Below are 18,933 nucleotides of genomic sequence, written 5' to 3'. Positions count from 1 at the left end.
TGAAATCACCACAATTGTAGGTAAAGTCTGCTATTTTTGCTCGTTTTAAGCATCAATAAATGGCTATTATGGTTGTTTGAATGCGTTGTGTTTTGCGGACAAGATGGCGCCGAGCAGTCAGGTGACCTTGTGTGTGTGTGTGTGTGTGTGTGTGTGTGTGTGTGTGTGTGTGTGGTGTTTTTTTTTTTTATATACCTTCCCTTCCAACAATACCCGATGCGGAAGTGAAGGGTTCCCTCCTAAAATGCTACTGGCTGGTTTGAACTGTGTCGTGCGCATCGAGGGCTCTTGGTTGGAGTGCGCAATGTGGCAGTCAAGCGCATGTGACAAGCGAAGAGGAGGGAGGGAGGGAGGGAAGGAGGGAGGGGGCGCGAGGGAGGCTGAAGTGTTGTTGAGTGCCGTAGTGCCACCGAGAGCTCATAAACACCATTGGTCTAATAAGCAGGCAACTCTGATTAAGCCCAATGTAATTAATACACCTCGTGTTTTGGCCCCCACACAGCCACACAGCCGTCCAGTCGGCAGGGTTGTTGCTGTTGCAGCGCTACAACGGCTCCGTGGGCTTCAGGCTGTGGTTGTGTGCTTGTGTGCTTGTGTGTTGACACCACAGTTGCAGTTCACGCCATGATCGTGCTCATGATCAGCTCGGGTAATAAGTTCATGACTAGTGCGCATAGTTTGGGTTGAGCTTTCTAGCTGAGCTTTCTGGAACGCGCCAGGGCGCGCGCGTCCGTGGCGGATCTGATCGGGGGAAGTGGTCTAAGGTGGGCTAGTTGGGTGAAACTAGTGCATACAGTTTACCATTGTGCAGACTTTCAAAGGGGGAGGGGTCCGTTGATCCATACAGTGGACCCCTATATAGCTGGCTTGTCTGAAAGCGATGGCGTGGCCTGTGAGGAGTCGTTCCCCTCCGAAATGCACACAAGCGCACATGCTAACGTGCTCGGACCGGTTCGCCAAAAGTAAATACTCCCCTCTTCACCCGAATTCGCTGCGTTAATCCAGTTTATTTGGGAGGGAAACGTGTAGTTTGACGTCCGTGGACGCTCGTCGCTGTGATGTTTACACTCTCACCCTACTTACTCGCTTACACGCACCGAATTACGCACGGGTTTGGCTCTCTTTGGTCTCTGGCGCCTTCTTCACCACTTCGGGTGATTTTATCGCATAGATGTCACCCTAAAACAGACTGACCAGCTCAACCAAACCCACCCTGTAACCCCACCCGATCTCAGCTCCGGCCCTCATTGGTCGAGCCGCCCGTTCCAGGCGCGCTTACCGTTCAACGCGCGCTTGCCATTGGCTGATGGTGACGACAATCCCACACCCAACTCCCACCTCCTGAGGCATCAAGTTTGGGAGACCGGGGCAGCTCTAGTTTGTAAAAGGGGCTATAGCTCAATGTGCAGCGGAGACTCCTAAGTCTAACTGGGTTCTAGCTTTCTTTTCTGGGGAAAGAATAAAGAGTTAACCCCTTCGTTCACAATCCGAGATGGATATGAAGAAGAGAATTCATCTGGAGTTAAGAAACCGGACGCCGTCAGACGTAAGAGCCTCTTGTTTTTTGTGTGAGTCTGCGTGCGTGTGTGTATGTATATATATATATATATATATGTGTGTGTGTGTGTGTCTCTCTGTGTGTGTCTGTGTGTGTGAGACTACTTCAAGCCTGTGTGGTTTTTAGTGTATACCGTTGTTTGGATGGTGTGCCGGAGGTGGGTGCACGGTGCTGGAGGCGCACGCTTCAAGTTTGACGCCTTGAATGAAAAAGTTTTGCGCCCACTTGGCTACAGTGGGGTGCTTCAGCCCTCGCTTAAACGTCCATCCCGGCGTGTTTACATGCGGACCGCGAGTTTCGCCGCTTCGTAGCTTTTTCGTAACTTTTGCTCCAAGAGGGGCTTGATGCTCGACACTCTCCCGGTGCGTAACTGTAACAGCAGTAGCTACGCGTTATGTGGCCCGGGTATAAACAAGAGCATCTGCTGTTGTATTCGTGCCTGCATGCATGCATGTGTGTGTGTATGTATGTGTGTGTATATATGTATGTGAGAAGCCATATTTGTAACTTTGTAGTCCCGAATGAACGCGCCCTTTTTTTTCCTTCGCACTCCCTCTGTCTTTCTCCCCTGCGCTGCAAAAGAAAGTCACACAGCCGCTTTCTAAGCCTCATTATAAGGATTCGTGTCCAAATGTGCACCGACACCCGTGTGCGTCTTAGACTAACTTCTAGGACGAATTTGAACGACCCCGTCAAGTCCACACGCTCCGTGGGGGCATTTGTGAGCCCTGATTCAGCTACACGATTCAACCCAACCAGTTTGTAACCTTTCTGTTCCTAACTGTACCCTCTCTGTTGGCCACCGTCGCTCAGATGCGGTGCGTTTCGGTGCGCCTCCAGTTGCGTAAAAGGCGCCCCAAACGCTATTAAAACTGCATTATGGCGACGACACCGCGTCCAATGGCCGGGGAAACTCTCGAATAGCCTTGGCGTGTTTTGGATGGGGACAAACTGCAAGGCTGCTCGTGTCGTTCGTGTTTCAGATCAGTCCGCTGCACCCTCGCCAAAAGTCCCTGACGCGGTGCCTTTTCTCACACGCGCCCAAAACAACGTGTGCGTCCGTGTTGTAAATGCAATTAAACCGTAATCAATAGCCGCCTTTTCGTCCCCCACCTCCCCACCCACCGTCCAAACCCACCGGTGAGGGTGAAACGAACATGATCTGGCTGTTTTCGAGACGCGTGGCTGGCTCTCCGTGTTATTTACATATGGGCTGAGTGTTTTTTAGGCGAGCTCTACGCAACTCGGAGCGGCGCTGCTCTAGTTCACAGATCTAGGACAAGCCGCCATTTTAACCAGCAACAAAGGCGCACGGCATTTAATCGAGCCCTTTACCCACTGTCGGGGTACGGGTGTGCGCTTGGGGTGGGTGCAGGATCCCTGTTACGACCGAGTATAATTTTCTATAGTAATTTTAATATTATTGTTTCTTAGAGGTCGTCTCGGTAATGTTGGCTAGCATTCAGGCTATCACGCGTAACCTGCCCCTCCTACTCCTCAAGTCTCTACACGAGGCTGCAGCTGGCTCCTTTTTCTAATTTTTCCGTTCCACCTTAAATGCTGCAGCAGTTGCGTTAAGGCGCCCTGTGGGCGCCTTAACGCAACTGCTGCAGCATTTAAGGTGGAACGGAAAAATTAGAAAAAGGAGCGAGTTCAGCTTCACAGCTTTCCCTCCGTGTCTTCAGGCATCCAGTATAATATATCGTCTGAAGAAACTCATAACCTGCCATTTTCCACCCAATCTTCGTCTTTTAAATCGGCATTTGTTGACTTTTAATGTCCTTCTGCTGGAAACGAAGCGGCGCCGATTGCTGCGGAGTCAGCCATTTTGTTTGTGTCGGGGGGGAAAACAGCGGGAGTCGGATAAAAAATGTGGAGCTTATTTGAGCCTTTAAATGTTCGGCATGGTTGTAGATTACGGGTTACTTGAAGAAATGGACTTCATGGAAGAAATGGCACTCGATATGTTTGGCCTACGTGTTCATTTTATTTATTTATTTCCCCTCCTTCACGCCGCGGAGGCATTTGTAGCCTAGCTAATAGCATAGCTAGCTACGTCCTTAGATTCCGCGTGTAGGTAGAAAGTTAATTAAGGTTAGATATATTCATTAAATTGCATAATTAGTCTCAGAATGGGTTGAAATTGATAGTATATATGTCTAAAAAATATTATAAATATAAATATTCTACATGTCCCTGTTAATGTGAAGCACAATTCATCACTGTTCATGTAGTCCTATTAATTATTTTTGAATAGCTAATTTATTTTATTATTTATTTTACTTTTTATATACATAAACCTTGTTATTCGTGTTAACGAGGAGCACAATTAATGTTGAAAAATAATATTTACATTTTTCCATCAAAATGTAGAGTCTAAAACATTTAAGGGGGTCTAGTTGCATCACCATGCACGAGTGGGTGGGGATATTAGCTAAATAATTAATTTAAAATCTAAAGGTGATAAAAATGAAACAGTTATGTATGTATTTTATTATTGTTATTATTAATAATAATAATGATGATGATAATAGTAATAATAAGATTCATTTGTTGCACCCTTCACATAACCAAGGTTACTTTTCATAATAAGAGGCCTGGGCCTGAATGCTAATATCCCACAAGTTGCATGAAATTATATTAGGAAATTCTGATGCTAGCATGCATGTTCCCAAAATACAAATACTTTCACTTTATCCACCTGAAGAAATGTAATATTTTTGTTTTGGTTAAATGTGGAGACTGTTACAAGGGATACATTTAAGCACAGTGGCCCAGGTCCAGCTAAATGCTGTACTATATCATAAATGTCATTAAATGCCTTTTTTTTAATATTACTCCAATCTAAACATCAATTTTGTAAGCCATAATCTCAGTTTGATCATAATATCAGTATGATTTATGGTGCATCCCTGTGAATCAGTGCTATGCCTTATACCTAATTTCCAATGCATGCTGACTTTAAGTGACCTCATGTAAAAAAAGAAAAAAAAGTGAAGACTTGGAGCGTTTTCTGTCATTCAAGCAAACTACGCTCTGAGTCAAAAGCTGGTAGAAGCAGTGATGTGGCTCAGTTTAAGCTTGCAACATGAACCCGGTGCTTGTCCGCGTAAAAGCACCTTCTGCTTTTTTGGGGAGTTGCAGTGATGGAGACTGGTACGAAGGCTAGGCTCAAACTATCACATGGTTTTTATTCCCTCAATCATTTCCCTCATTTCTTTGTCTTTTTCTCTCCCTCAGGTGAAAGAACTCGTACTTGACAACTGTCGGTCAAATGAAGGCAAAATCGAAGGCCTCACAGATGAGTTTGAGGAACTGGAATTTTTAAGCACAATCAATGTAGGCTTAACTTCAGTCGCCAACTTACCTAAGCTCAACAAACTAAAAAAGGTAGGAACGTTTTGCAGTGTTCATGATTAATTAGACACAGATCTCATCTCATGTTATATATTAATTGCATTATTTTATAACTTTATTTATTTTATTTTTTTACAATAGCTGGAGCTTAGTGATAACAGAATCTCAGGTGGTTTAGAGGTCCTGGCAGAGAAATGTCCCAACCTCACCCATCTCAACCTCAGCGGCAACAAAATCAAAGACCTCAGCACCATCGAACCCCTGGTGAGTGTCAAGATATGAAGTTGGTGAGCTGTTATGGAATCCAATAATAATAATAATAATAATAATAATGGACTACCTGGCATAAACATATTCCTCGCTTGTTACCAGACAGTTCAGACCTTGAAGCTACTCCAAACAATGAAGTGTACCTGTCTATAACCAACATCGTCATCTTGTATATCTTTTGGCTGTACCTGTACTGTTTTTTGAGGGCCCTGTCCTGAAGTTGTAACAAAGGCTGTGGGACAAGGTTCCTCTGGTTATGGGGCTGGAGGGCCAGCTTGGCGATTTCTTTTTTTCCCTGTACAAACACACTTGTTTAAACTAATCTGCTAATTGCCAGGTTTAGTGGTTGTGTTTCAGCAGTGAAGTCAGTGTCCTGTACTGGACACTGGTCCTCCAGGAATGGAATTGATTGACCCTGCCACAGGATACTAAAGTCCCACACTTATGTTTTATATTTATTTATGTTTATTTATTTATTTTTAATCTTTTAACAATTGCAACTGATCCCTTAAATAGTGTTACTTGGTGGCTTTTTTTTAAGTGTACTAAGAATACAAGTAAAAAAATGTTCTTGGCTAGTGTGTATAGACTAGGATCCAAAGATCCTGCTAAGCTTAGACACAAAACACAAGAGTCAGCATGGAGACCGTAATACTCGCCACTACACTTCGCTCAGGTATTCCTGGAGGAAAAGAATATGTTAAAAGAATTTAGCCGGATACACAACATAACCATTTACAGATTGAAATATGAGCCATGTGAAAGCAATATAAAATGTCCCAATGAATAATAAGCACAGTAGAGTATTATAGGGCCATCGCTGGTGATTTAAAGAAATCATAGGGCTGAAGCGTGTTTGTGTTTTTTTTTGTTTTTTTTTTGTATAAATTGTTCAGTTGAACCAGTTTTTAGCAGCTGTTGTTACACCACTCCATTTAAAGGATGTAATAAATATTGTATACTTGAATATAAAGGTCTATGAAGGTCAGTATTTTAAGTAATTTGCAGTCATTTTCTAACTGTCTAATTTGTAATGATCACCCCTTATTTTTCTTCAACAGAAAAAATTGGAAAGCCTCAAAAGTTTAGACTTGTTCAACTGCGAGGTGACAAACCTGAACGACTACAGAGAAAACGTCTTTAAGCTGCTGCCTCAGTTGACGTATCTTGATGGCTATGACAAAGAGGATAAAGAGGCACCTGACTCTGATGCGGAGGCCTATGTTGAGGGCCTGGATGATGATGAGGACGATGATGATGGTAACAGTTTTAACTCTTATTACTCTCTCTCTCTCTCTCTCTCGCTCTCTCTCTAAACTTAATCTTTTTGACCATCTGTTATAACCTGCTTGTATACGCTCGATTGAGAAAGAAGTGAGCCATGCCGAGTTAGTTATTGGTGTGTGTACTTTTACCACACCTACCCACTAATAACCTGATTGATTTCCCCAGTCTACATTAACGTTAAACCCCTAAACTTGAGGAATATCTGTGCCTGCAGAAGTAGAAGAGGAGGAGTATGATGAAGATGCAGCCCCAGGAGATGAAGACGAGGAAGAAGGTGAAGATGAAGATGAGGAGGAAGGAGAAGAGGAAGAGGAAGATGATGTCAGTGGAGAGGTGAATGCTGCATGAATGTGTACAGCTCACCAGAAATCCTGAACTTGTGTCTGAGTGTGGACGGTTGTAATGATTTTTAAGGGCTGTGAAATTGCTCTGCCTGGATCCAATTAAACAGTTTTGTCTCACACTTTATTATTATTGTTCAATCATAGGAAGAGGAGGAAGAAGACTTGAATGATGGAGAAGTTGACGATGAGGATGACTTTGGTAAGCACGTGACCTGAATATGCAAAACCAGTTTTAGTTTCTGCTGAGTCTGTGAGGATATAGCTGCTGTATAGCATCAGCATTTGTATAGCCTGGGGATTTGTTCAGTGCTTGATTTTCATAGCATGTAAACTATGGGGAAAAATGCTGGAGGACCCAGTGTCACAGTTTTATGTGGTCTGTTTTGGGAATAAAATGTATTCAGTGTGTATGTATAGCAGAGATATAGTTATACTTATTTTATTTTCACATTCAAAACATGGAACAGTTTAAAGCAATGTGCAGTTAGGTTCAAAAGTATTTGGACACTGACAGTTTTCATGATTTTGCCTCTGGTCACCACCACAGTGGATTTGAAATGAATTAATCAAGATTTGTAAATTATTTGCTTCAATTCATCGATAGGGATTAGGAATTGCAGGTTTGAACATGATTGGACTGCTGACTGATGTTGGCTTGCAGTTTCATGGCATATATGTTTTGTGTTATTTTCCTACAAATTAAGGTCTGCACTTGATTCAAAGTATTGAAGTTGCATTTGGTTGCTCTTCAAGGGAACTCTCAATGTGTCCAAAGGCGTATAGATGCAAGTGAAGGAGGCCATTAGTAAAGAGAGCAGAAACTTTAGCAGATGCCAAGTCAGCAGTGTGCTGGTACATTCTTAAAGCAGGAAACCTCTGGCAAGCTCGCTGGAAGACAAACTCCTTCACAACATCTAGTCAAGTCAAGAACACTCAAAGAATTATGCATGATTGTCCATACCATGCCCAGTTCTGGAACAAAATATTGGACAAGGAGGATTAATTTTAGAGAAGAATATGGTAAAGGCAAGGCTCATGGTCCAGTTTATACTGTACCACGCAATCTGTCAAACTCTGAGGCAGTGTTCAGGCATGGGCATGCATGGTTGCCAGTCCGACTGGGTAATTTTGTGAAGTCTACCCTAGAGTATCCCAAGGCAAAGAAATGCAAGAAATGTTCTTTAATTGTCCTTAACCCAGAAGAGCATGATCTTCACATACTGAAGACCAAACTGAAGCAGGAATAAGCAGCAAAGGAAGGTGGTTGCAGTAAATCTGGCAAAGCATCTCAAGGGAGAAAGCTTAGCGTTTGATGACGTCCATGGGTTTCAGACTTGAGGCAGTCAGACTGCAAACAAATGCATCCAAGTATAAGTTTGTCCAATTACTTTTGAGTTCGTGAAAATGGAGGGGCTAGGTAAACAACTGGCTTTAATGGCTGATGCAAGATTTTTGGTAAGCCCTTTGAATAAAAGCTGAAGGTCTACACTTCAGTCACCTCTTAATTGCTTAGTTTCAAATCTTTAAGGTGGTGAATCGGGGCAGAATTATGAAAATTGAAAAATCTCACTGTCCAAATACTAATGGTCCAGACTGTACATTTTATTATGGAATGATGCTTTGGAATGCGTGTGTGTTGCTGCTTTTACACACTGATCAGCCGTATCATTTAAAACCACTGACCAAGTAAAAGCATTGATTTTCTGGTTAAAAATGGCGCCTGTGAGTGGGTGGATATATTGGGCAGCGACTGAACAGTCCGTTCTTGAAGTTGATAATGGTGAAAGCAGAAAAATGCATGCATACGGATCTGTGCCGCTTTGACAAGGACCAAACTGTGATTGCTAAGATGACTGGGTCAGGGCATCTCCAAAACCTCAGGCAGGTCTTGTGAGGCCTTCCTGTTATGCAGTGGTCAGTTCCTACCAAAAGTGCTTCAAAGAAGAACGACCAGTGAACTGATAAATGGGTCATGGACTCCCAAGGATGATACGATCTGATGTGATCAATGGAGGCCATACCTAACAACATACAGGACTTAAAGTATCTGCTGCTAATGTCTTGGTGCTAAAGGCCACAGGATGCCCTCCTGTGAAATCCACAAGGGGGCCTCCATGATTTTTGGCAGGTGTTTTAATGTTATGGCTGATGGGTGTATGTTAATGTGTTGAAAATCTGCAGCTAAATCATTAAATGGTTTGTCACTGTTTTTTCAGAAGAGGAGAGGGGTCAGAAGAGGAAAAGGGAGTTGGACGAGGAAGGAGAGGAGGATGATGACTGAACATGCACTCTCTGGTCCCCTTTGTGATCTGACTGTTTTAACCCTCTATTTCTATGTCCTAATGTTGTTTTGCGGTGGTATGGGGGGAGGTATGCAAATGGTAGGGGTGGGTTAGTAAGTGGACAAGGACACAGTTTAAATAAGTTTATTTTTGTTTTGTTTTTTTTAAACTTTAGGTTTGACCCCCCCCCCCCCTTTCGTTTTCTCCAAAACCTCTACAGATGGCTGGCAACAGAGTAGTGGAAATTTTCCTATTGTCTCACACAAATGAGTTTGCTCTTTTTATTTTTTTCTCTTTACTGTTGATGCCTAAATGCTTCTACAGATTGCTGGGTATGACTTATGTATTTAAAAAACAAAAAAATACCAAAAACCTTTTAAAACAGCATGTCTGGCTCTATTTTAAAGTTGACTACTGGATTTAAAGAGCGAGCGTATTTCTTACCCACTTTTTTTTTTTCTTTTTTTTTCTTTTTTAAATCACACCTTTTTATTTGTGTACATTGCGTCTCTTTTAGTGTCATCATGTGACGTGCTGTTTAGGCATGGAGGAAACATCGTAATATCTGCTTGAACATGCACAGTACAACCTCTCAATGTGATTTCTATTTTGGTTTTATTTTTATTTGAATGTTTAGAGCTGAATGTCTGCCCTTGTCAAATGACCCCTAAACCCCTTCTCCTCCTTGCGTGGATAGTTCAGAGGTTTTCGTGTTCTTTGTAAATAATGACCAAATATATTTTTTTCTATTCCCTTTGATAATGGCAGACATTTTCACAATTAATCTCAGTTGTAACCATTAACTGTAATAAAACGAATGAAAACACATGCAGCTGTAACATACTTTTGGGAAATCTGTGCCGAGTGAAGAAAGGAATGTACTGGTTTCATGTTCACAGAACTTCTAAGCATGTGGTTTATCCATAGAGCTCATTAGATACCACGTTATTTAAGTGTTTTTGGTCTCACCACTGATGAATTTTAGATTTCCGAAAATCAGTCTCGTTATAATTGTAAGCTCAGGGAAAAGAAATTAGCTTGTATTTTTTATGTTTTTGTGGCTTTCTTTTTTTTTTCCCCTTTTTTGTGTCTGGATATTTGTGTAAATATTCAGAGATCCTATCAAAGTTAATCATTTAAAGTGAAGACATTCTGAGCTGTACTTGGTGGTTCTAAATTCAGCCTTTTTTCCTTTTTTTTTATTTTATTTTTATTAAAATGAAAATTTTAGATGTGACTGAGACAGCAATCAGCGTTCTTGTTGAAATATTTAAAAATATTTTAAATGTGCCTTTGAGACAGAATGCTTCAGTCTGTCGGTAACCAGAGGTGTTGCATGCTGTCCCCCTCGCCCTCCGGTACAATAATTTTAGGAGCTTTTCAAGGCGCGCACTTAAAACAGGTTGCACATAATTGCTCTGAAATTCCATGGTGTGAGACCCTCTGTCATGCCCATTACTAAATCCTGTGAAATGTGAGGCCCATATTTTGCACTCAGTAAGAGGGGTGATGACAAAATGAGGTCAACATAAAGTTAAAGGGGTAATTCTGCAGTTTTGATGTATGGAGATAAGACAAATACCAGCCAGCTGATTTCTTATGTCACCAAGTGGAGAAATGGAGAATTGCAGAGTGAAAAAACCCTCTAGATCTGTTCCTCTGTTCCACAGTGGGGTTTTACACACGTGGACAAAATTGTTGGTACCCCTCAGTTAATGAAAGAAAAACCCACAGTGGTCACAGAAATAACTTTAATGTGTCAAAAGTAATAAGAAATTAAAATGCTATGAAAATTAACCAGTGAAAGTCAGACATTGGTTTGGAACCATGCTTCAACAGAATTATTTTAAGAAGTAAACTCATGAAACAAGCCTGGACAAAAAATATGGTACCCCTGAAAATAATGTGACCAAAGGGACATGTTAAATTAAGATGTGTGCACTAATTAGCATCACAGGTGCCTACAATCTTGTAATCAGTCAGTGGGCCTATATATAGGGCTACAGGTAGTCACTGTGCTGTTTGGTGGCATGATGTGTACCACACTCAACATGGACCAGAGGAAGTAAAGGAAAGAGTTGCCTCAGAAGATTATAAAGAAAATTATAGACATGCATGTTAATGGTTAGGGTAATAAGACCATCTCCAAGCAGCTTGCTGTTCCTGTGACTATAGTTGCACATATTATTCAGAAATTTAAGATCCATGGGACTGTAGCCAACCTCCCTGGATGTGGCCGCAGGAGGAAAATTGATGACAAATCAAAGAGATGGATAATACGAATGGTAACAAAAGAGCCCAGAAAAACGTCTAAAGTGATTAAAGGTGAACTTCAAGCTCAAGGAACATCAGTGTCCGATCGCACAATCTGTCGTTTGAGCCAAAGTGGACACCATTGTTGAAAACAAATCATAAAGCCAGACTGGAATTTGCCAAACTACATGTTGACAAGCCCCAAAGCTTCTGGGAGAATGTCCTATGGACAGATACCAAGGCACATCAGCTCTATGTTCACAAGATGGAAAAATTAAACATATCAAGAAAAGAACACTGTCCCTACTGTGGAACATGGAGGAGGCTCTGTTATGTTCTGGGGCTGCTTTACTGCATCTGGCACAGGGTGTCTTGAATCTGTGCAGGGTACAATGAAATCCCAAGCGGAATGTGCTGCCCAGTGTCAGAAAGCTTGGTCTCAGTCGCAGGTCATGGGTCTTGCAACAGGATAATGACCCAAAACACACAACTAAAAACACCCAAGAATGGCTAAGAGGAACACATTGGACTATTCTGAAGTGGCCTTCTATGAGCCCTGACCGCTGACATGAGACCTGACCACCCAGACAACTGGAGCAGTTTGCTCATGAGGAGTGGGCCAAAATACCTGCTGAGAGGTGCTGAAGTCTCGTTGACAGTTACAGGAATCGTTTGATTGCAGTGATTGCCTCAAAAGATTGTGCAACAAAATATTTGGTTAAGGGTACCATCATTTCTGTCCAGGCTTGTTTCATGAGTTCATTTTTTAAAATAATTCTGTTGAAGCATGTTTGAAAAGCAATGTCTGACTTTCATTGGTTCATTTTCATAGCATTTTTATTTATTATTACTTTTGTCAGATTCAAGTTATTTCTGTAACTTTCATTAACAGGGGTAACAACAATTTTGTCCATGTGTGTATATGCCTCTAGATGATTCTGGGCATTGAGCATCTGCTCCATCGCATCTCACTCTATTCACAGTTTCTTAGGGAAATGATACTAGCTTGTAGACAGAATTTGGTGCCAGGGTCAGTAAGAGCACCTTAAAGAGCCCATATCCTACATTCATCTTGTATTTTCTTTTTTCCTCTGAGAGTTGTGTGGTTTTGTGCATTTGAAATGGTCAGAATTCATTCATGCGTGGCCATTTAACATCTGTTTGCATTAAACAACCTATTTTTGCTACTTTGCTTGTAAGATGCTGTATAATAGCTCTTTTCTGATTGGCTGCCATGTATTTGAATTTAAATCAGCAATATGCTCTTAAAGCAAAGGTGTTTAAGGAAAGTCATAGGATAACCATTTTTGTACATTTGTTAAATTGGCAAAGATCCTGTACATCCACAAAATCTAAAAGGTTCTACACACTCATCTTTAAAAAAAACAAAAAAGTGAGTGGGAGTTGGAATAAGTATTTGGGTGGAATAACATTTTCCATACATATGGTTTGGGGTGTGAATCAAATTATTTTAAAGTGCTGATTTTAGTGTTTTACACAATGGGCCCTTTAAGGTAGCTGCAACGACTAACTAGAATTGGTGTCTGAATACTTTTGGCCATAAAGCTGTAAGACAAGCTGTATGAGTATCAGAAAGTTAAGGATCATGAATCTAGAGGTGGAGAGTAGCCTAAACCCATACTGTCGTGACTAGCAAGTGATAGTCTAGCAAGTATAAGTAGTTTCTTAGGCTAAGTTCTCATCATTTTGGTCTGAAATTAAATCCTAAAGATCTAGAAGCGAGAGGTGAAATCAGGTGCTGGACTAGCAGAACTGAATGGAAATTCAGGGAACCCAGAAAATGGAAACTGTGTGTTGTAGCTGAGGACAATTAGATTGCATCACAAACAATTAAGTCTTAGCATTTGGAAATCCCATCAAAATGTGTGAAGCATACCAACTAGCATCTCTATGCTAAACGATGACCTTGCTGGAATGAAAATAAACCAAAGATCTCAGTGAAGGTTAGATTCTTGTATTATGAGACAAATTATATAGCTTGAAAGATCTATTTCTAAGCCAAATGCTAACAGCAAGATGACTGAAAACATTCATAGTCCATAGCCATCCCGCTATCTGTGTTTCTGAGCCAGTTCAGGGTTTGAATGTGGAGATGTGGATCTAGCCATGAAGAAATGATCAGCACAGGTTACAACCGAGACATTTAACAACACACTCAGTCATACACTGTTCACATATTGGATGAGCATATCCATGTGGCAGCCCATGAGGACTTTCAGAGGAATCAGGACAGTCCTGAGGCCCTGAGGACATTTTTGATGATAATAATAATAATAATAATAATAATAATAATAATGGCTAGGACTGAAACATCTAGCTGTGAGCTGTTTAAGGTTTATCGCTGAATGAATATAGTCACCAGAGATCGTTGTGATACCTTAAATGCCACCTTTTACTGAAGTCTATTGCTTAAAGTTCTTTATCTTTTGAATTAGCAAGACATTGATAAACTGCTTCAATTCTAGGCTAGTTTATGCAACATAGGGCCAGTTTCCCAGGCGCTGATTAAACCTAGATTGGGACTAGAATTGTAGAGCGAACGGTGAATCACCGTTGAATATATAGCATCGCTGTTCAAAAAAAAACGTCATTTTTTAAATTTTTTATTTTATCATTATATATCGTTTAAACCCTGAAGCTGCTCTGTACACTGTGTTAATTATCTAGATGAATGGGCCAATAGAAATGCTCCAAAATAACTTTATAAAAAATAAAGTAAATTTTTCACATTTTTCAATTTTTTTTCCTACTGACTTTCATTAAAAGTTACAAAGATTTTTTCCTTTTCCTGTAAACTCACAATTTCAAAGATACATGTTTGTTATTGGACGGCGACGATAGGCTTAATCTTGGGCTGGAAACTGATTTAAAATGCAAATAAGGTTTTTAGAAAGGTTTTAGAAATGTGTAATTATTGTTAGAACAAAGCTAGTCTAGTCCCTTCACACTTTCCTGAAACTAGAAACATGCCAGAAGTATGCTAATTTACCAATCCAAGCTGGATGAGAGGGCAATTACAGACAGTCTGAATACATTTAAAATGACAATACCATTTACATTAAACATAATAATAAAAATACCTGGTTTGCATTTATTTCAACTTACTGTTGCTTCCTTTTATTTTTCCTTTTCCTTTTTGCCTTTTACTTTTTTTTTTTTTTTTCCAGAATTCTTTTACTTTTTTATTCAGACTTTGCATTTAAAACTCTCTTTAAAACCTTTTTTTTACGACTAGTGTTGTAACTGCGATTCACTGGGGGGGCGGGCAATTCACAGTTTGGGCTTTTCAGGGTAGATTCTGTTACTTAAAGAGCATTAGTTAATTTCTTGGCATTTGTCTTGCTAATTCACAACTGTGATATATAAATAATAAGAAATAATAGTACAAAAATAGCAATGGCATCAGCATGTGTATGAGGTGTCTGAGAATACCCTGTTCTAAAAACAGTGACACAGTGCCACCCACTGATTTCCTGTGTGTTTATATGAAACACTTTCCAACACCCTATTACTCAACCCTCACCCTTATCTGTTCAGCTAAAACAACATGGAGAAAGTCGGTCAGTGCCCTGTATCACTGTGGGCTCATAACACAATGTTGTACCCAGGGGCTAACACTGGAAGTGCTTTTCCAAAATGGAGAGAATTATTACACGGGAATGAAGTTGAACACAGAATTAGCGACATTAGAGGTATGTACATGCTGTGAATCTGTATAATGCTCTAATCACATCCTACGGGGTTTGATGCTTGTAGAGTACTTGGATATCATGATTAGACAATTCTCTGAATAAGAGACTTTAGGCTATGTTCAGACTGCAGGCAAAACTGATTGGTTTCTCAAATCAGATCTGGTGAGATGACTATCCGCACTGTTATTTGCAGGTGACCAGATCGGATTTACGTGTCCAGACCTCACAAACCTATCTGCATGGGTTGCTGTAACAACGTAACAATGTAACAGTCTGAACACAGCCTTAGAGACAAGCTTTGAGTTTATGGCCCAAAATAAAAAGGCAGATCTATAGGGAATAATAATATGGTTCCAGTGTTGTGTTCACTGCCTTTTAGCCATTGAAGCTCACGTTTCTTGAATCCTGACTAATGCCTCTTTAAGAAGGTTATTATACTCATCAAAGCTCATTACAGGGACATCACGTTCAGACACATTCACTTTTACCACTCTCAGACTTTGTACAATTAATGTGATGTTGGCTGTTTTCTTACTGTGTTCCTATATTGTGTTTTTTATGGTGCTGAATGTATTCTACATGAACTTGGCACTGTAATACAATCACAAGCAGTCCTGAACTTCCAGTTAAAGATACAATAAGCAAATTTTTTCATTTTGCATGTCGGTTGTTCCTTGGGTGTGACAAGCCAATGTACACAATATCACAATTTTAGCTTTTAGCAACCATCGCATATTCATTTAGAAGTCCACAGTTTTCATGTAAATCATACTTATTGTACCTTTAAAATATCACAACAAATAATGACCAGACAGGTGACATATTTGGTTGACTAGCTACTCATTTCTGTCTCTACATCCATGGTTTTAACAGTGAGATGAGCGCAGTTATTCTGAAGAATGACTTACTGGAGAAAACATGTAACAAAATAAATAATTACAATTGGAGATTCTTGTAAAGGAAACACTAGTAGATTAATAATACAGTTAATGGCTTGTACCGAATCCATCTATCGAAGCCACTCCAATCCAGCGCTGCACATCTGGCAGCCAACACATTCAGAAGAGAGCAGAAACAGAGGAAAGAAAGTGCGCAAGAGAGTATGTGTGAAGCGGGAGGATACAGGATATAATTAATAGAGAATTAATAAAGAACTAAAAAAAGAGAGAAGCCCTGCACTGCTTGAGTATTATACATAATTCATTCATGTCAAGTCCCTTTAAACTACGTTCCCTCAGGAAAACCTTTATGTGTTGTGTGTACATGTAAGCCTTAGGTGTATCCAAAGTGCCGGTTGTCAACGTAGTCAACGTAGGCCATAGGTGTGAGACGTTTTAGTGAGGGTGGGTTGATGCCCCAGTAAAGTCTTTTTCACTGACACGGCATCAAAGGCATCAATAGTTTGGGTCGGGGCGAGACACTGCTCAGTGGGGACAAGTGATAAGTGGGATAAGGGCAATGGGTAACAGGGTGTAGGAGAGGAGGGAGCCGTGTGGAAGTTCAGCAGTGCTGGGGGTCCAATGTGAGCTATTCTACCAAAAGAATCAGTGGCCTCCACCCAGATCACATGCTGCTGTCATTGTTGTTGTTGTGGTTGTTGATGTTTGGACTGTTTCTCAGGTTATTGAGCTCCAGCTCCAGCTGTCGGATTTTAATGTCCTTCTGAGCAAGCTCGTCTTTCAGCCGTCTCAGCTCGTCCTGCTGCCTGAAGAACATCCGCAAGAGCTGCAGAGGAGAACATGCAGGGTTATTACACACGTTCCATTCAAACACTGCAGTTTTTGCCTTCTCCTAGTTATTTGTCAGATGCATGGTTTCCGATTCATCACACACAGTCCTATACATGAGTAAAATGAACACAAACCTAATTGGCTATTTTATTTTTTTTTAAAGTTTTGCAACACCTAAATCACCCGTATAAAACTGGTTGTGCCATCTTTAGCACCAGCAACTGCAACCAAACCCTTTCTATAACTAGAGATCAGTCATTCCTCTTACGGTAGAGGAATTCTGGCCCATTCACATTTGCATTCTTCATTTCCGTCACACTGGAGCACTTTCATGCATGAACTGCCCATTTATGGCCCTACCACAGCGTGGGGTTCAAGTCAGGACTAGTCCACACAATATTACCTCATTTTCTACCCAATTTGGAAGGCCAATTACCCAATCTCTGCTTATGCTCACTAGTGAGTGAAGACTAGCATGTCTTCTCCAACCCAAGTGAAGGCAGCCACCCCCTCTTTTCAAAATGCTGCTGATGCAGCATTACAAGGCAGCCAGTGAGTGATGTGGGGAGGAAGTGCCATCAGCCCACCCCAGAGAGACCAAAGCTAATTATGCTCTTTCTGACTCCAGCTGCTGATGGCAAGCAGAATGACAGTGGGATTAGAACCAGGTGGCATAGTGGCAGCACCTTAATTCCACTGGAGATGGACTTATTCTTGTGCTTTGGATTACTGTCTTGCCACAAGGATGGCAGAAATCATGGCTCCGTTCAATCAATTAAAGTCCCTCAGGTTCTGAAGCAGCAAAGCATCCACATCATGACACTGCCACCACCATGTTTAACAGGTACTAGCAGTTAAAAGTTTAACTGTCATCAGCCCACTGATCTTTATTCCTGAGGGAAAAAAGCATGGTGGTCATCAAGGTGTTTTGTGGCAAATATGATCCTTCAATCTTAAAGCAGTGTTTTTTGTCTTTCAGCTCTCCCAGGAGTACCATTTTGGCCAGTCACTTTCTAATGGTGGAATCAGTACAGTGATCATTATCTTACCTTATCTTAGACTTCCTGGATGAGTTGTCAATGTGATCTTGGAAAATTGTCGGCTGCCTTAATGGCTCTCACTGACTGTGAGTCCCAGTGTCTTAGAGATGGCTTTGTAACCATTTCTATAACTTTCTTTCTCATGATGTCTCATGATGATATGTGATTGAGGCACAGTCTGCAACATGTTAAGAAATTGCTGCCTACGTCACACCTGGTGTGTCTAGCGTAACTGATGTCAACTGTCAGCAACATTGGGAAGAAATTGAAGTAAGAGGTTGTCTTTGTCTTAAGGTAAGTTTGATGATCTGATGCAATTGTGTGGAACATATGTAGAAATAGAAGACACAGAGGGAAATACTTTTTCATGGCACTGAATTCATATATATATATTCATTCTATATATTATGCTTATCTATTCTCAGAGCACGCCTACAGGAGTGCACACGCACACACACTTTTCTATTTAAAGGCTACCACTCCCGGATGAACAGCTGCACAGCATAAGCTCTTAAACTGCAGGCCAATTATTCGCATAATGAATTATTTGGTGGCTACTAAAATATAAAGTATGTACAGAACCTGGAACCAACACTGGTTCTTAAAAGAGTTAACCCACACAGAGCTTTATACACAGCCCACTTCCACACAGTGGAGCACTGAAGTTTACTGCCCTGAAACAGCTCTTAATTACAGGACTGTAAAAAGCCCTATTAATTCCATGCACGTAGAGAGCATCACCTCGTTCTCTGTGCGGGGAGGCACGTTTTCCAGCAGGTCAATCCCATTCACCACCACACTCTTTTTCTCCTTCACTGGGGCCTTGAACACCAGCTTACTGGGTCTGCTGTAGCCCTCCTTCAGAGACATTAGCACAGGCCCTGTGGACAGACATACACATCATTCTTTATCAAGCAACAGTTTGGCCAAAAAATAGTTATTACCCTCATAGCCCCATTGTACTAAACATTTCTTAGCTACATTACTCTCATAGCCCCAGTCTACTTAACATTTCTCAGCTATATTAGCCTCATAGCTCCAGTCTACTTAACGTTTCTTAGCTATTACTCTCATAGCCCCAGTCTACTTAATGTTTCTT

At 41.0% G+C, this 18,933-nt stretch overlaps 2 protein-coding genes across 5 annotated transcripts in view; one reads left to right on the top strand and one right to left on the bottom strand.

Moving 5' to 3' along the window:
- Positions 1-412: 412 nt before the first annotated feature.
- On the top strand, positions 413-9,926 carry anp32a (acidic (leucine-rich) nuclear phosphoprotein 32 family, member A). Of its 2 annotated transcripts, none has more exons than XM_072671564.1 (7): positions 413-1,546; positions 4,799-4,948; positions 5,057-5,179; positions 6,247-6,445; positions 6,687-6,805; positions 6,961-7,015; positions 9,036-9,926. In XM_072671564.1, exons 1-7 carry the CDS (start codon positions 1,493-1,495, stop codon positions 9,095-9,097), a joined length of 762 nt encoding a protein of 253 aa, XP_072527665.1. In that variant the 5' UTR covers positions 413-1,492; the 3' UTR covers positions 9,098-9,926. The 2 variants fall into 2 exon arrangements, with proteins under 2 accessions (XP_072527665.1, XP_072527664.1); XM_072671563.1 differs by having other exon boundaries at positions 416-1,546; positions 9,033-9,926.
- A 3,384-nt stretch (positions 9,927-13,310) lies between these two features.
- Positions 13,311-18,933, bottom strand: part of coro2ba (coronin, actin binding protein, 2Ba) — a 58,948-nt gene continuing 53,325 nt past the window's right edge. For all 3 annotated transcript variants that reach the window (XM_072671561.1, XM_072671560.1, XM_072671562.1), the window contains exons 11-12: positions 18,576-18,715; positions 13,311-16,789 (exon numbers count right to left, since the gene is read on the bottom strand). In XM_072671561.1, the coding sequence (XP_072527662.1) occupies positions 16,628-16,789; positions 18,576-18,715 (302 nt within the window). In that variant the 3' untranslated portion in view covers positions 13,311-16,627. The remainder of the gene's footprint in view (positions 16,790-18,575; positions 18,716-18,933) is intronic.

The sequence above is a fragment of the Salminus brasiliensis genome, chromosome 25, assembly GCF_030463535.1.
Source record: "Salminus brasiliensis chromosome 25, fSalBra1.hap2, whole genome shotgun sequence".
NCBI classification, from domain to species: Eukaryota; Metazoa; Chordata; class Actinopteri; order Characiformes; family Bryconidae; genus Salminus; species Salminus brasiliensis.
Note: the sequence above shows the minus strand (reverse complement) of the source record. Positions and strands in the feature narration are given on the sequence as shown.

Bases quoted from the DNA above. Each gene is read 5' to 3' on its own strand.
- anp32a (XM_072671563.1), top strand. From the start codon at position 1,493: ATGGATATGAAGAAGAGAATTCATCTGGAGTTAAGAAACCGGACGCCG. The intron at 4,949-5,056 runs GTAGGAACGTTT...TTTTTACAATAG, and splicing joins AGCTCAACAAACTAAAAAAG to CTGGAGCTTAGTGATAACAG. The intron at 6,806-6,960 runs GTGAATGCTGCA...GTTCAATCATAG, and splicing joins AAGATGATGTCAGTGGAGAG to GAAGAGGAGGAAGAAGACTT.